The sequence below is a fragment of the Oncorhynchus nerka genome, linkage group LG7, assembly GCF_034236695.1.
Source record: "Oncorhynchus nerka isolate Pitt River linkage group LG7, Oner_Uvic_2.0, whole genome shotgun sequence".
NCBI classification, from domain to species: domain Eukaryota; kingdom Metazoa; phylum Chordata; class Actinopteri; order Salmoniformes; family Salmonidae; genus Oncorhynchus; species Oncorhynchus nerka.
The window spans coordinates 33,581,128-33,595,912 of record NC_088402.1 but is presented as its reverse complement, the minus strand read 5'-3'; the positions used below and the strand labels follow the sequence as shown (position 1 = coordinate 33,595,912).

The window sequence follows — 14,785 nt, the reverse complement described above, 5'->3', positions numbered from 1 at the left end:
GTCTAACCAAAGTGGGCTACTGTAAAAGAAAGCCATTCCCTGTATTTCTATCTATAAAGATCATAATTATGTTTCTGTGTAGCCAGTGCATTGAGCCAGTGGCAGACATACTGACGCGATTGGTATGCGCCGTCCGTTTTTATTGTCGCTTTATAAGTGACAGTGCGCGACCGTAAACACGACGTTTTCCTGGTCTTCGTCTTTTCACTACAGACCAAGGCTTCCCGTTTGCTTCAGTTTAAGGCTTTGGAGTTTGAGTATTTCATACGGTAAGTGTGTTTTGAAACCAAATCACATTTTATATTCTTTATTATAGTTCATCCAGTATTTCAACTTTGACTTTCTGTAAATGTCCAAACCAGATAGGCTAGCTAGTTAGTAGCTGGGCTTCTAATTTATATCTATAAAGAAACGGGGTTTCTGCTGTTCGAGATAGTAACAACATGTAGCTCAGAAAAACATTTGTAACAAGTCGTAAACAAACGTGACTCCCAACATTTAATCTTACTATACTTAACCAAGATACGTGTTGACACTGCAGCGTCAAGATGTCGTACATGCTACCGCATCTCCACAACGGCTGGCAGGTCGACCAAGCCATTCTATCCGAGGAGGACAGAGCCCTGGTCATTAGGTTTGGACACGATTGGGACCCAACATGTATGAAAATGGACGAAGTATTGTACAGTATAGCTGAAAAGGTAAGATGTATGTTATATCATTGTTGCTATTTGTATTTCAGATTTGTGAATAGGGCTGTTGCGTGACCGTATTATCGCGACACAGGCAATCAAATTTCACGTGACCATTTAGTCGCGGTAATCAGGCTTTCCAAGATCTGATGCTGCTGATGGTCATTAGTAGCCTTGCAAACTTGCTAACTGCTTGCTATTCAGTACTATTGTCCCTCTAATCACTCTGACAATGTAATTGAAAATCTAATCAAGTAAGTAATGAGAGCCATGATGCACAACATTTCTATAGGCTATGCAATTGCACGAGAACGTCTGATGGCCTTCTAAAAAGAGGCGCACATCAGCTTTCTATAGGCTAGGCCTCCTATATTTATTTCTCAACTGTCCTAATATTAAGCACATTGCTTATATTTACAACAGGAGTATAGCCTACCTGGCTGGCATGAAAATAAACCACGGGAAAAGCGTCCTCCATGTGCTATTTAAGTGCATAGATGTTTTGAGACAGGTACATGATAATGGTCCATTCTAAATTAAAACACATTTCACACATTATTTAGTATATGTAAAGACCAGATTAAATCAAGAATAGTTTGATGTGTGATTTAGGCTATCACTTGTGAATTATATATTTTCACTTGTGAATGATGCCCAGCGTAAGGCAACAAACAATGCCTTTTTTGGGGTCACTTTTTCGAATCAGTCGCACACCTCATGTAGCCTAGCCCATAGGGCTATATGTTTTGGTAAGGTTTGTACAAAACTAAAGTGGCCAAATCACTTCTTAAAATTAAGCACATGAACCCGCTTTACAAGGGGTGTAGAGCCTAACTGCCATAAATAAGCGCCGCGTGAGTTTCCAGTTTGGGGAAGATAATTTTCACCATAGAAATGCACCTTTTATAATAAAAGAATTACATGCATAATCATGTTTTTTTTTTTTTTTTCCGCTAATGGAACATTTGCGCTTATAGCCTATAGCCTTATAGTCGTGTGTGAATTGTTGAGCTTATAATGTGAAGAAATAGCCTATTAGTTTATTAGCATTTTAGGCTAAACGTTCTGATCTGTTGCATCAGCCACATAAAAAATATTTTATGCTAGTGGTTGTATTAATTTGGGATCTATCGCATCCCACAACTGTCCCAGACTATGTTTGGAATATTTATTTTTAGCATAGAGTAGGTCTATTTATGTACTCTTGGGGTTAGTAGATTGACATAGGCTTGTGCTTTTGGTGTTTGTTAGGCCTACTCATCTTGTTGGCTGACAAACTAAATGTGAACAGTTCATCCAATATTTTCAATATGCACTTCAGAACTGGATAAGGACACGCACAGTTGCGTTACCGATGTGTTACTGTGAGAAATACCCATGTGATGGAGAGTCATGAGTGAGGGGTGCATTGGAAATGTGAGGCATTATCAAGTGCTTGTCAAATTGTGAATGAAACTGAAGTGTGTACAGCCTACGCAAAAAAAAAACAAAGCAGAGCTCATGCCTTTTCAAGTGACTTTTTTTTCCAAATCATTATTAGTCACATCATGCAGCCTTACAATGTATAAAAACATATAGCCCAACATTTGTAGAACAACTAAAGTTACATTAATAACTAAATTAAGCGTATAGGAGTACCTATTTTGTTAACCGCTCAACACAGAATAGCTGCTTGTGGCACTCCCTCAAATCATTTGGCGAAAATATCCTTTCTATTTTATTCAGCTTTGTTCAATTGTATTCTTCATACTATAAAATAATGGTACGGTATTATAAGTAAATCTTGTCTGTTAAATTAACTAGTGTAGCCCACAGCCATTTGGCATAGCCAGATCAGGACCTAACATAAAGACAACTCAGAGTATTCTATTCTGTTCTTCTGAAATAGACTACATTTCCTTCATATCATGTTTCTTTAGACCTGTCTAAAATAAATTATGGATTTATTGTGAAGGTGTAGGCTATATTACACAGATGTATTATACATTTTCAGTTGTAGATGTTCCAAAGGTCTGCATCAGTTGCTTGTGGAAACCAGGAGATGCTAAATGTTTGTTAATTAATGGTCAATTACCGTGAGACTGACAGGTAGTTGCTTGACAATCACCAGCTGACAATTTCGTGACTGCCACAGTTCTATTTGTGGAGACATTTCATTGAAAGTTGTGATTTTTACAGTACAAACATCACTATCCCATCCTACAGGTGAAGAACTTTGCAGTCATCTATTTGGTGGACATCACAGAGGTACCGGACTTCAACAAGATGTACGAGTTGTATGATCCTTGCACCGTCATGTTCTTCTTCAGGTGAGTTTCAAGTTGTCATCATGTCTGACCTAGCCCTGTAAACCAATCTATTTTTGACTTGCTAAATTGTTGCAAATGTTCAACAAAAATGGGTGTAGCAGATACAGGCTCTCATACCATATAGGCTAGCTGTGAAAACAGATGCTTAGCCCTACGAAGCTTGGCGTCATGTAGACAGGAAGTACAGTTTAACAGCACAGTAACGTGTTCCGCCTTATGGCGTACCATAGGAGAAGCATGTGAGATTAGTATTCGGCCAATGACTACTTGTTTTAGCAGTATTTGTCCTGTGTTGGACGGTATTTTTAATCAGTAGACATTTCTGATGGAAAGCTTATTGTTTGCATCGCCAAGCAGTGCCCAAGAGGGTATTAAATCAATCTATTTTCAGAAGCATTCCACAACTGTGCCAAATATTTTTTTTGAACTAACCCAAGATAGACCACAGCCTGTCATTTCCAATGGGAACAAATGAGTCATAGTGGGCAGAAGAGGGGCAGAGCCAAGCACCAGCTAGCGAGATCCTATTGGCACGTTCTAGCATGTATTTGCACATTTCCGGTAGGGAACACCTACCCTGAAGTGCACGTGTGCAATAAATCAATTTGCCCTTGCACTCCTGAACAAAAACAAAAAATGTAACTTTGGCAATTGGTAAAGTTTACCAAATGTAGTCCACTCTGTTTCTAACATTCTAGTTTTGGGAACCAAAAACTGTTTGCGCTCAAATGTTTCATCAATTAAAGAATTTGCAGAATGTCTGCCAAAATCCATCTCATTCCATATTTTCCTATTGCCAGTCAGTGCCGCCTCTCATTGCCGTATTTGGTACTGAATGGAAATGCCAAGCAGATGCTTTTATATATGTGTATATATATATATTACTGCTCAAAAAAATAAAGGGAACACTAAAATAACACATCCTAGATCTGAATTAATGAAATATTCTTATTAATTACTTTTTTCTTTACATAGTTGAATGTGCTGACTTCAAAATCACACTAATTATCAATGTAAATCAAATTTATCAACCCATGGAGGTCTGGATTTGGAGTCACACTCAAAATTAAAGTTGAAAACCACACTACAGGCTGATCCAACTTTGATGTAATGTCCTTAAAACAAGTCAAAATGAGGCTCAGTGGTGTTTGTGTGGCCTCCACGTGCCTGTATGACCTCCCTACAACGCCTGGGCATGCTCCTGATGAGGTGGCAGATTGTCTTCTGAGGGATCTCCTCCCAGACCTGGACTAAAGCATCCGCCAACTCCTGGACAGTCTGTGGTGCAACGTGGCGTTGGTGGATGGAGCGAGACATGATGTCCCAGATGTGCTCAATTGGATTCAGGTCTGGGGAACGGGCGGGCCAGTCCATAGCATCAATGCCTTCCTTTTGCAGGAACTGCTGACACACTCCAGCCACATGAGGTCTAGCATTGTCTTGCATTAGGAGGAACCCAGGGCCAACCGCACCAGCATATGGTCTCACAAGGGGTCTGAGGATCTCATCTCGGTACCTAATGGCAGTCAGGTTACCTCTGGTGAGCACATGGAGGGATGTGCGGCCCCCCAAAGAAATGCCACCCCACACCATGAGTGACCCACCGCCAAACCGGTCATGCTGGAGGATGTTGCAGGCAGCAGAACGTTCTCTACGGCGTCTCCAGACTCTGTCACGTCTGTCACATGTGCTCAGTGTGAACCTGCTTTCATCTGTGAAGAGCACAGGGCGCCAGTGGCGAATTTGCCAATCTTGGTGTTCTCTGGCAAATGCCAAACGTCCTGCATGGTGTTGGGCTGTAAGCACAACCCCCACCTGTGGACGTCGGGTCCTCATACCACCCTCATGAAGTCTGTTTCTGACCGTTTGAGCAGACACATGCACATTTGTGGCCTGCTGGAGGTCATTTTGCAGGGCTCTGGCAGTGCTCCTCCTGCTCCTCCTTGCACAAAGGCGGAAGTAGTGGTCCTGCTGCTGGGTTGTTGCCCTCCTCCGGCCTCCTCCACGTCTCCTGATGTACTGTCCTGTCTCCTCGTAGCGCCTCCATGCTCTGGACACTACGCTGACAGACACAGCAAACCTTCTTGCCACAGCTCGCATTGATGTGCCATCCTGGATGAGCTGCACTACCTGAGCCACTTGTGTGGGTTGTAGACTCCGTCTCATGCTACCACTAGAGTGAAAGCACCGCCAGCATTCAAAAGTGACCAAAACATCAGCCAGGAAGCATAGGAACTGAGAAGTGGTCTGTGGTCACCACCTGCAGAACCACTCCTTTATTGGGGGTGTCTTGCTAATTGCCTATAATTTCCACCTGTTGTCTATTCCATTTGCACAACAGCATGTGAAATTTATTGTCAATCAGTGTTGCTTCCTAAATGGACAGTTTGATTTCACAGAAGTGTGATTGACTTGGAGTTACATTGTGTTGTTTAAGTGTTCCCTTTATTTTTTTGAGCATATATATATATATATATATATATATATATATATATATATATATATATATATATATATATATATATATATATACACACACACATCTGGCTCATTGTTCCATCTGTGACTGCACACGGATGGCATGCTTTCGCCTTTAGACAAGTAAACAGACTGTTCGCAGTCATGCCACTTCCTGTCTGTGGTTCACATGCAGAAGCCACACAAAATGGGCACAGTGCTGCCACGTACTGGTCAACAAAATAACATCAATGTATATTGCAGCTAGATTTGAGTGGGTGGTGGTAGCATCAAACAATTGGATTTAATACTTTCTTGGGCACTGCTTGGCAATACAAACAATTGCGTTTCCATCAAAACCATCTACCAATTATGAATACCATCCAACACTGGACACATGCTGCTCAACAGGTACAGCAAAGGGTCGGGTGAAATCTCGCAAGCTGTTGGTATGGATTGCCCTTAGACCCGGCTTATTAATAAATTAAATGATTAATGAAGTTGTCTAAGGGATGCGAAAACAACTGCCCCATGCTACTTCAGTTGACTGAGAACTCCCCTCTTTTAGTCCTGCATGACTCTGTGAAACATATCCCTTTTCCTCTGCACTGTTCAAGGAACAAGCACATCATGATAGATCTGGGGACTGGTAACAACAACAAGATCAACTGGACCATGGAGGACAAGCAGGAGATGATTGACATTGTTGAGACCGTTTACAGAGGGGCGAGAAAAGGACGAGGTCTGGTCGTATCTCCTAAGGACTACTCCACAAAATACAGATACTGATTGGTTCTTCCCTTTCCATTGCTTTGTGTGAAGCCCAATGGGAGAAAATCTGTCCTTTCATTATGAGACTTTCTGGACAGCTGGACTACAAAAAGGCCCAGATTGAGACCCAAAAAAATCATGTTACAGCCATGTCATATTTTTTCAACAGCAGTTATGAAAATCACAATTTAGTTATTTGATTTAATAAATGTCATGTTCATATTTTAACTGTTTAACTATTAAAACTGGATGTTTTACCTGATATGAGGCATGTCTTGCATTGCTTAAAAGTAGCCGTGCCAAAACCCGACCATTGGAATTATTTTATAAAGTCTTACTCATTGAAACCAGCATTTCTATCCTGTTTTTGTTTTCCATATTAACTTTATTTCGTTGTCCACAAACTAAAACCACAATCCTAGTCATATTAGCAACCCTTATCCTAGTTGTTGCAGCTTCATATTTCCCCTCTTTCTAAATTTCTAACAGGGATTTTCATCTGTCACATAAACCGCTTGCATCAGGTTCGCTTTTAGAACGGTGTTTTCCCGCAAATTGCGTTTTGGCAAATGTGAAATGATTGTGCTGCGTTATTACAGTAGCTGTATGTTCAGTAATATAGCCTATTGGCTGTGAGACGATAGGCTTCCTATTGTTGCTAGACCTGTGACAGTCATAGAATTTTAGATCATGGTAATTGGCCAGCCAAATGACCACGGTCATCGTAATAACCGTTTGAATAACAAAACAATATATTGATGTACATTTTCTCCTCCCCGCCGCTCCTGACTGCATGTGCTGCCAATACAATATAATGAATATAACTGCCCTCCGCATTCATGTCTATAGGCAGGTTTCCATTGACTCGGGTTTATTCAACAAAAGCAATGCTGCAGAAACACAAATTGTTACGTGTAATGGGAACAGCCGATAAAGGATACAATTTCGAAAGATGGACAACAAAAAATGTATCCGTTCGACAGGTGGATTCTTCTGTCGCACTTTCCTTATTGTGACAAATTATGATGGAAACCAGTGGGGTTTTTTCTTCTTTAGAATAAATGATTGCAGGATAATGTTGAAGGTACGCGAGGCACTTAATGTCATGGCCCCAGTTGCATTTGCAAACACTTTTTCTGTAAGAAATCCATAACTTATATGTTAACAGGGTGACTGAGCTAAATAACCAGATGGAAGTAAAAACATGATTTGGGCATAAATAAATCAAATGTATGGTTGCAGTCCTCAGAATCGGATCCAATGATTTTACCTCCCGTGGGGTGCCGCCATGTCCATTCTAAATGCCTACTGCTTGTGAAGTTATTTATTTTTGCAGTTCAGGTATTCCTGAATTGCTTTTCTGCTTGAGTGGATGCAATTTTCAACATCCAATTATTTCAGATCTACAGGAGTGCAGATTTCACCGTTGCGATTCGTTCGCACATGATAATTATGGCAAATTGGCATATGGATCGATTCTGGCTTTCACTGGATACCGGAGACATGAAAAAGATACTGTATGTGGGAGGGCATACAGGCTGTAGCTAATTTATTAATGCAGAATTAGCCTAAAAGGGTATAAAAAAAATGGACAATTAGGTTTTTGCAACAACGTTTTATTTGTTGGTGTGATGTCATTGAGTCCAGCTGTTTTTATCGACACAAGATCGTTCAATGGAAACTCACCGCAGTAGGCAATTGTATCTATTTTCTATGGTAACTTTTAAAATGTCTACAAATCACTGGAAAAAATCATTTAAACGTAGCTAGTGATGGCATAATGGTTGGACTAGTAAAAGCAGGAAGTGTATCCATCTGATTTATTTTAACTCCACTGACAGTTCAAAAAATACATTCCATGAGGCACATCAGTTAACATAATTTGAATGAACATTTTACACTACAATGGAAATGATTGCATCACAAAACCAAGTAGCCATTGCGAGGGTACCCAAAAGTTTACCAGTCGAATTGCCACACGACTGCCCCGCTGTCCCGTCTTAAATCAGCTGTTGGTCCCAACTTTTATTTTTACTTTTTTTTTTACGGTTACAATGATTTGATTTTGATTGTATTTATTCATAACCGTTGGTTACACAGTTATACGGTAATTGTGCCAGCCATAATTGTTGCACTCAATTAAGGTCTAAATGAAATGTTGCATGAATAGTATTTACAGAGTTCATATGGTCAAGAAAATCATTGTTTTCCAGACCTGGAAAAGTAATGGAGGATGCTCAATCAGTGTCGAGGTGCAACCTAAAAATGTTAGAAGTCATTGGAAAGGAAAAGGCGCAACTCTCTCTACATTAAAAATGTGTTTTATTAAGCCAGTTTAAAAGATTGATGTTTCGGCCTTCAATACCCTTCTTCAGAATAATTTCATTAAAGGACACCTGTGCTTCACTATGGAACTTGATGAGGGAGGACTAGACTTCCTGGATGTCTGCATCACCAAAACAGGTACCTTCCTCTCATCTGATCTATTCAGAAAGAACACTGACAGAAACAATTTCCTCCACACTCAGAACTGATGTTCCTAGAGCACAACTACTGAGTAAGCACTAGAGATAAACATTCCATCCAACTGGTCACTACCTACACCCTATAAAGTCCAGAACTACTAGGCATCACAAAAAAACATTGGCATATTTTACACTCAAATTCGGCACTAGCTAGTTCATTTCAACAGCCTCCTGCGGCCGCTTACCATAGAGCTAAAGACAAAGCTGGCTGATCCGCCGTCAGCCAAAGCGCAAACAAGACCAGTCTCCTCGTTATTCCCCCTGGCAACTACATGTGGCAATTGTATGCAATGCCAGTACACCAAACGTATAAAAGTTTACCGTACCCCAGATTGGGTCGAGACAAAAATCAGAAGTACCATCAATTTCAATTCTTGCAATGTGATCTATGCGATTCGTTGTCCGTGTGAGCAATCGAAGTGTCGGCCATTCGATGTGCTGACCCCAACAGCCCAGCGGCCCTCCATTTCAAAGACCGAGGACACTTGCTTTGTGAGTTATTTTATTTTGGAAAGTCACAGAGAGACGTTCTGGATCCATTTCTTAGATATTTTAGTTCCCAGAGGTTTTAACCTAGAGAAGGACTATAGTATGCTTTTGTGAAGGGCCCCATCTGTTTGTTGTTCCAGTGCCACACATGGAGGAAGCTTACTCGTGCACTAACTAAACCAGTTAGACCTATTTGCCTAATCTTTTGATATTTGTTGCTATCTCTAGTTTTGCTTAGCACTGTTTATTTTTTCAATACCCAACATATTCAAGATGTATTATATAGTAATGGTTGTATATACATTACACCTTCTGTATTTAAAAAAAGCTTGCCCAGTTTTCAAATGGCTTTTTACTGGTTCCACTTCTGTATTTCATCACTAGGTGGAGACATTGACCATAGTACCCCACACCCTGAGTACCAACGTGTATGGTCTACCACACCGTCTCTCAGCACCACCAGCTGAAGAGTTTTCTCCCTAATTGTCTTCCGCATGCCCATTCCCTCTATGATTATTCTGAAGGCCGAAACGTCAATGTTTTTAAACTTGCTTAATAAAACTAAGAATGTTAAATGGTGAGCGAACATTGTGCCTTTTCCAATGATAATTTCTGTTAATGCAATTTATTGAGACAGTTATTTATTTTGATCAACCAATCAGCATATCATCCAGGATCGGTATGACACTTAGTGTTTGCAAGCATCACCTGCGTGTGTGCGAGATGAGTGGGCCGTCGCTCAAGGAGAGAGAGACAGTCGGACTTTGCAGTGGCAGGTAGGCCTAGTTTATACAATATGAAAGAGAATAGACTAACTAGGTAGCCAATTCAAAACATATGTTGTACCCTCTAGTTTGTTTAGCGATTGATAGCATGAATTCATGTTTTCGCCATGTCCCAAAAAACGTTCCACCGACACTCGCGAATAAGGCCATACAAATTTGATTAAATGAATCATATGATTCCTTCAAAAAAAGTTCAACGATACGAATGATTCACTTTGCCATTATTTTAGTTGGGATCCAGATCAATCGTGGTGAATCGAATCATGTGAATCATTAACATTTTAATTTTAGGAAAAACGATTAGATGTAGCCTTTCTTTTGGATAATGTGGCTTCAGCACTTGATTTGTAGATACCTCCAATGTATTTGGGCATTCAATGTATGGGACATTGCTACTCAATAGATGTTAGTCAGGCTCCAAAGTAAACACTTCTAAGGTAGCTAAAATAAATAATTGAAAAAGGAGAGCCGCACACTAGGAGCTCAGATGCAATTTAACGTTTTGACAGCCAAACTGTCTTCATCAGGATAAATATGACTAAACTAGAAAAAGGTACATTTCCCGAAGAAATAGTAACATTCACCTTTGCTTTTCTCACCCATGTTATGTTGCGTTTTGTTTCTTTCTTTTGTCGAGTCATTTTGTGAAATATTATTTTTTGGGGAAAAAACAACCTCCCCTGGTGTTTTTAACTTGATTTTAATATGCTAATTTCTCTCTGGATTTGTTTATTTCTGTTCTTTTTTTCACCTTCTTCCTGTGTCACTTGATTGTCTGTTTTCGTATGTACTATACCTGTTGGGTTTTATTTGGGTTCAGTCCTTGCGAAACAAAACATTTATTTAGACTTGAAGGTTTGAGCCTTCTAATGCGTTGTTGCTGAATTGTGCAGAATAATTTATTTCTTATGAATGAATATTTCCCTGCTGTAACTTATATTTAAGAAAATTATCTGTGAGTTAGGTGGTCTCTAACCAAAGTGTGCTATTGTAAAAAAGACTGATGCATACTTATTTGTATCTGTTTAGCCAGCTAGCGTCTGTTCGTTTTGTCGCTTTTTAGTGACGCAAGCGTAAACAACAGAAGTGGTTTTTATTTCGTTAATCTTTTCACACACAACGGATCAAAGATCAAAGATCCGTTGTGTGGCCCAGCGTCGTCCGGGTTTGGTCGGCGTAAGCCGTCATTGTAAATAAGAATTCGTTATTTGACTTGCCTAGTTAAATAAAAAATGTAACTCTCACTTTCTAGCAAATACCAAGACAGGCATGCTAGCTAGTTAAGCGATGTTTCTAGTTAGCCAGGCTTCAAATAACTTTTAATTATCAATATCTTAGTTAATACCTAAAGAAAGTGGTCTTCTGTTAGCGGCATTTGTTACTTTTTGTTGAGAACGTTGTACACAGTATATGTAGCTTACGTCAGTAAACATTGTTGACAAGATCCAGCCCAGATATCAAGTATTTCGCTATAACGTTAGCTAGCTAGCTAACCAAACGTGTTACTTCCCAACATTTACTCTCCCAGGATACATGTTAACACTGCAGCATCAAGATGTCGTACATGCTGCCGCATCTCCACAACGGCTGGCAGGTCGACCAAGCCATTCTATCTGAGGAGGATAGAGTCCTGGTTATTAGGTTTGGCCACGAATTGGGACCCAACGTGTATGAAAATGGACGAGGTGTTGTACAGCGTAGCTGAAAAGGTAATATGCATTTTACTGTACCATTGTTGATGTTTGGATTTCACATTTGTGAAGACATTTAACTGAACGTTGCTATTTTTACTGTACAAACATCACTATTCTTCCCTACAGGTGAAAAACTTTGCAGTCATCTATTTGGTGGACATCACAGCGGTGCCGGACTTCAACAAGATGTACGAGTTGTATGATCCTTGCACCGTCATGTTCTTCTTCGGGTGAGTTTCACGTTGTCATCAGGTTGCACCTCCATTTCAAACCAATCTCTAGTTTTGATGCAAACATTTACCAGGTTCCAAAAATGGGTTTAGTAAACACAGACCCTGTTGGCCGTGACCGGGAGACCAATGAGGCGGCGCACAATTGGGTTAGGGAGCTTTGTCCCGTTACTACGTCGCGTATATGCACTGTCATTGCTCTGCTGTGTGCATCTTGTTAGCTGTCACTCAAATGACGAGGAACTGAAGCTCATTGGCTAGGACTCAAATTGCTAGGGGGCTGGCCCACGTGGGGTAAAATGTAGGTGGAAATGGCACAGCACAACGTTGCTTTCAAACTAGGGATTTCGTAGCTAATTGAGGTAAAAACAGTCATTCTGCTCCTAGATTATACAGTATGGGAAAAGTACACAAACATATCCACTCACTACTGTAAGTCACTCAGGATGAGAGTGTCTGCTAAATTATTAAAATGTAAAAATCTATTGCATGTATGAGCTACACATTGACACATCCAACCCAAATTGTGAGGTTTAAAAAATACTAGTCGCCCAGGTCCCTGATCATGTCTTTAATACAACCAGCTCCAAGCTGCTTCAGTGGACAGCCTGCTCCCATCTTTAGCTGCCCTCTTTGTGAAAACTGAAATATTCTTTCTGTACTCTTCCAGGAACAAGCACATCATGATAGATCTGGGGACTGGTAACAACAACAAGATCAACTGGACCATGGAGGACAAGCAGGAGATGATTGACATTGTTGAGACCGTTTACAGAGGGGCGAGAAAAGGACGAGGTCTGGTCGTATCTCCTAAGGACTACTCCACAAAATACAGATACTGATTGGTTCTTCCCTTTCCATTGCTTTGTGTGAAGCCCAATGGGAGAAAATCTGTCCTTTCATTATGAGACTTTCTAGACAGCTGGACTACAAAAAGGCCCAGATCGAGGTGTCCTGCTCACTTTTATGTTATAGCCAAGTCATCTTTTTTCAACAGTAGTTATAAAAACCATCATTTGGTGTCTTTGATTTAATAAATGTTATGCTCATATTTTATATTGCTATTTAGTTATAACTTCACAGCCTGTATTCTTGGACCCAGATTGATTATTAAGTCAAGGACTAGCTTCTTTCTCAATAAGGAATCTCCATTGAAAGTGTGTTTTTAGTGTAGGACTAGGCTTAATCTGGGTCTGGAAAATTGGCCCATATGTTTAATCTGTATGTATATGTGACTTGTTTCTTCTGAAATGCTATGGGTAGTGCTGCGATGACAGGAAGATCGAGGAAAGACTTGGAATTCTTCAACCCGGATCGTATTGTTTATGAACAGTTGAATAAACATTGTGTTGTATTATAGAAAAAACAATGTATTGTTTTTACATGGTAAAATCCCCCACAAATGACATCCTGTTAAATGAGAAAGCAAATGCCATAGGCTGTTACATAACAATAGATCAGTAATAACCTGCCTATGTGTGGCCTTTTGTCATGCCACATCTTGTCTTTAGTGGAACCTCAGAATTCAAGTGAAGTTAGCTGATCTGATATGTGTTAACCTGATGGCTTGGTCACTTAGGAGTCTGCTGCTCATCCATACCAGCCTGGGTCATGAGGTCGGCAACATTCTTCTCCAGGTCATCAATTCGAGTCCCCATGTCATCCAGTGGGTTGGTTAAGGGCAGTCTTGCAATATATGTAGTTATTATACACTGTGTCTAGGTTGTACATTAAACATTTATTTATAGAGAAAATAAATTAAATTCATATTTTATTCTCAAATCGACTAGATTAGGCCTTTCATATAAAGCCTTTTTTTAATCTGATTTAAAAAATAGCTGCAATTTTGAGATTTGGTCTTGCTTGAATAGGTGATTTCTGTTTATAATCTCAACTGGTAGCTATTAGATACCGTTCTTCAATAGCAGCTTCAATTCAATAAGACGGTTGCTAGTAGTAGGGTGTGATAAAGGATATTTTTTGAAACAATCTGGTCAGACATGCTTTGAAATTTACTGTGAAGATTCTGCATAGTCGCTTCCATCTGTGGGAGAGACGACACAAACGATTATTTCTCAGATAAAAATGTTACCATCAGCGTAAGAAAAAAGCTATACAGAAAATAAACGTACAATTTCTGTCAATTCTTTTGCAGCTTTTGAGTTGGATTCCGTCATCCTGATTCAGCTGTCGTTACAAAATCAATGGGATTTGTCTTTGAAGCTGTGCGTCCCTGACGCTGCGGGTCGTTCTTGGCAACAGTTTCAACTGAAATGCACAAGTGGGTGTGAAACAATACTTTCGGAAAACTTTACTAAAGAGTGTGTGTAGCCTCCATAAAAACTATAGTGTATACCTTTTTCATAAATCATTAAGTAGGCTAACAATCAGATGTTTTTAGACGAAAGACATGTATCATTTAGAAACTTTAAGGCATTGTGTAATCCTAATAGGCGTGGTTAAATAGCACAGAATGGTAGTCAAACTTAAACTAAGTTTTATGAGAATGGACTACAGAACGGTAGGCTGAACTTACTGTTTCACGACATGCCTGCTACTGTTTGTATAGTTTAAAACTCCAATTAGTTTCTGTTGCTGAATTTTCTGACTTTTCCCGAGATGTTCTAGCTTTGAGCTGTAGGCGTTTCCCTCATTGACACCTAGTTAACCCATGATGCACCTCTCTGTGTTGAACTGAGCTCAATGGGTATCAGATCCTTTGGGACTCTCCATGCCATTTCTTTATGTAAGATACCATCCATTTGGAACGTTGTTTTCTGACAAACAGATTACAGTCATCACGATTATGTAACCTCGGCAAAATGTTTTAATC

At 39.9% G+C, this 14,785-nt stretch overlaps 2 protein-coding genes and 1 pseudogene across 3 annotated transcripts; 2 read left to right on the top strand and 1 right to left on the bottom strand.

Annotated features, from left to right (window-relative positions):
• The first annotated feature begins 158 nt into the window (after positions 1 to 158).
• LOC115131488 (thioredoxin-like protein 4A) lies at positions 159 to 6,580 on the top strand. Of its 2 annotated transcripts, none has more exons than XM_029663253.1 (4): positions 159 to 269; positions 542 to 701; positions 2,898 to 3,001; positions 6,076 to 6,580. In XM_029663253.1, exons 2-4 carry the CDS (start codon positions 549 to 551, stop codon positions 6,245 to 6,247), a joined length of 429 nt encoding a protein of 142 aa, XP_029519113.1. In that variant the 5' UTR covers positions 159 to 269; positions 542 to 548; the 3' UTR covers positions 6,248 to 6,580. The 2 variants fall into 2 exon arrangements, with proteins under 2 accessions (XP_029519113.1, XP_029519114.1); XM_029663254.2 differs by having other exon boundaries at positions 161 to 269; positions 523 to 701.
• Positions 6,581 to 11,099: 4,519 nt separating this feature from the next.
• On the top strand, positions 11,100 to 12,874 carry LOC115131489 (thioredoxin-like protein 4A; annotated as a pseudogene).
• Positions 12,875 to 13,252: 378 nt separating this feature from the next.
• LOC115131490 (heat shock factor-binding protein 1) lies at positions 13,253 to 14,617 on the bottom strand. Its single transcript, XM_029663255.2, has 4 exons — positions 14,489 to 14,617; positions 14,085 to 14,220; positions 13,930 to 13,996; positions 13,253 to 13,618 (listed from the first exon to the last, which is right to left on the bottom strand). The coding sequence occupies exons 2-4, from the start codon at positions 14,127 to 14,129 to the stop codon at positions 13,524 to 13,526; spliced, it is 207 nt and encodes a 68-aa protein (XP_029519115.1). The 5' UTR covers positions 14,130 to 14,220; positions 14,489 to 14,617; the 3' UTR covers positions 13,253 to 13,523.
• Between the last annotated feature and the right edge of the window lie 168 nt (positions 14,618 to 14,785).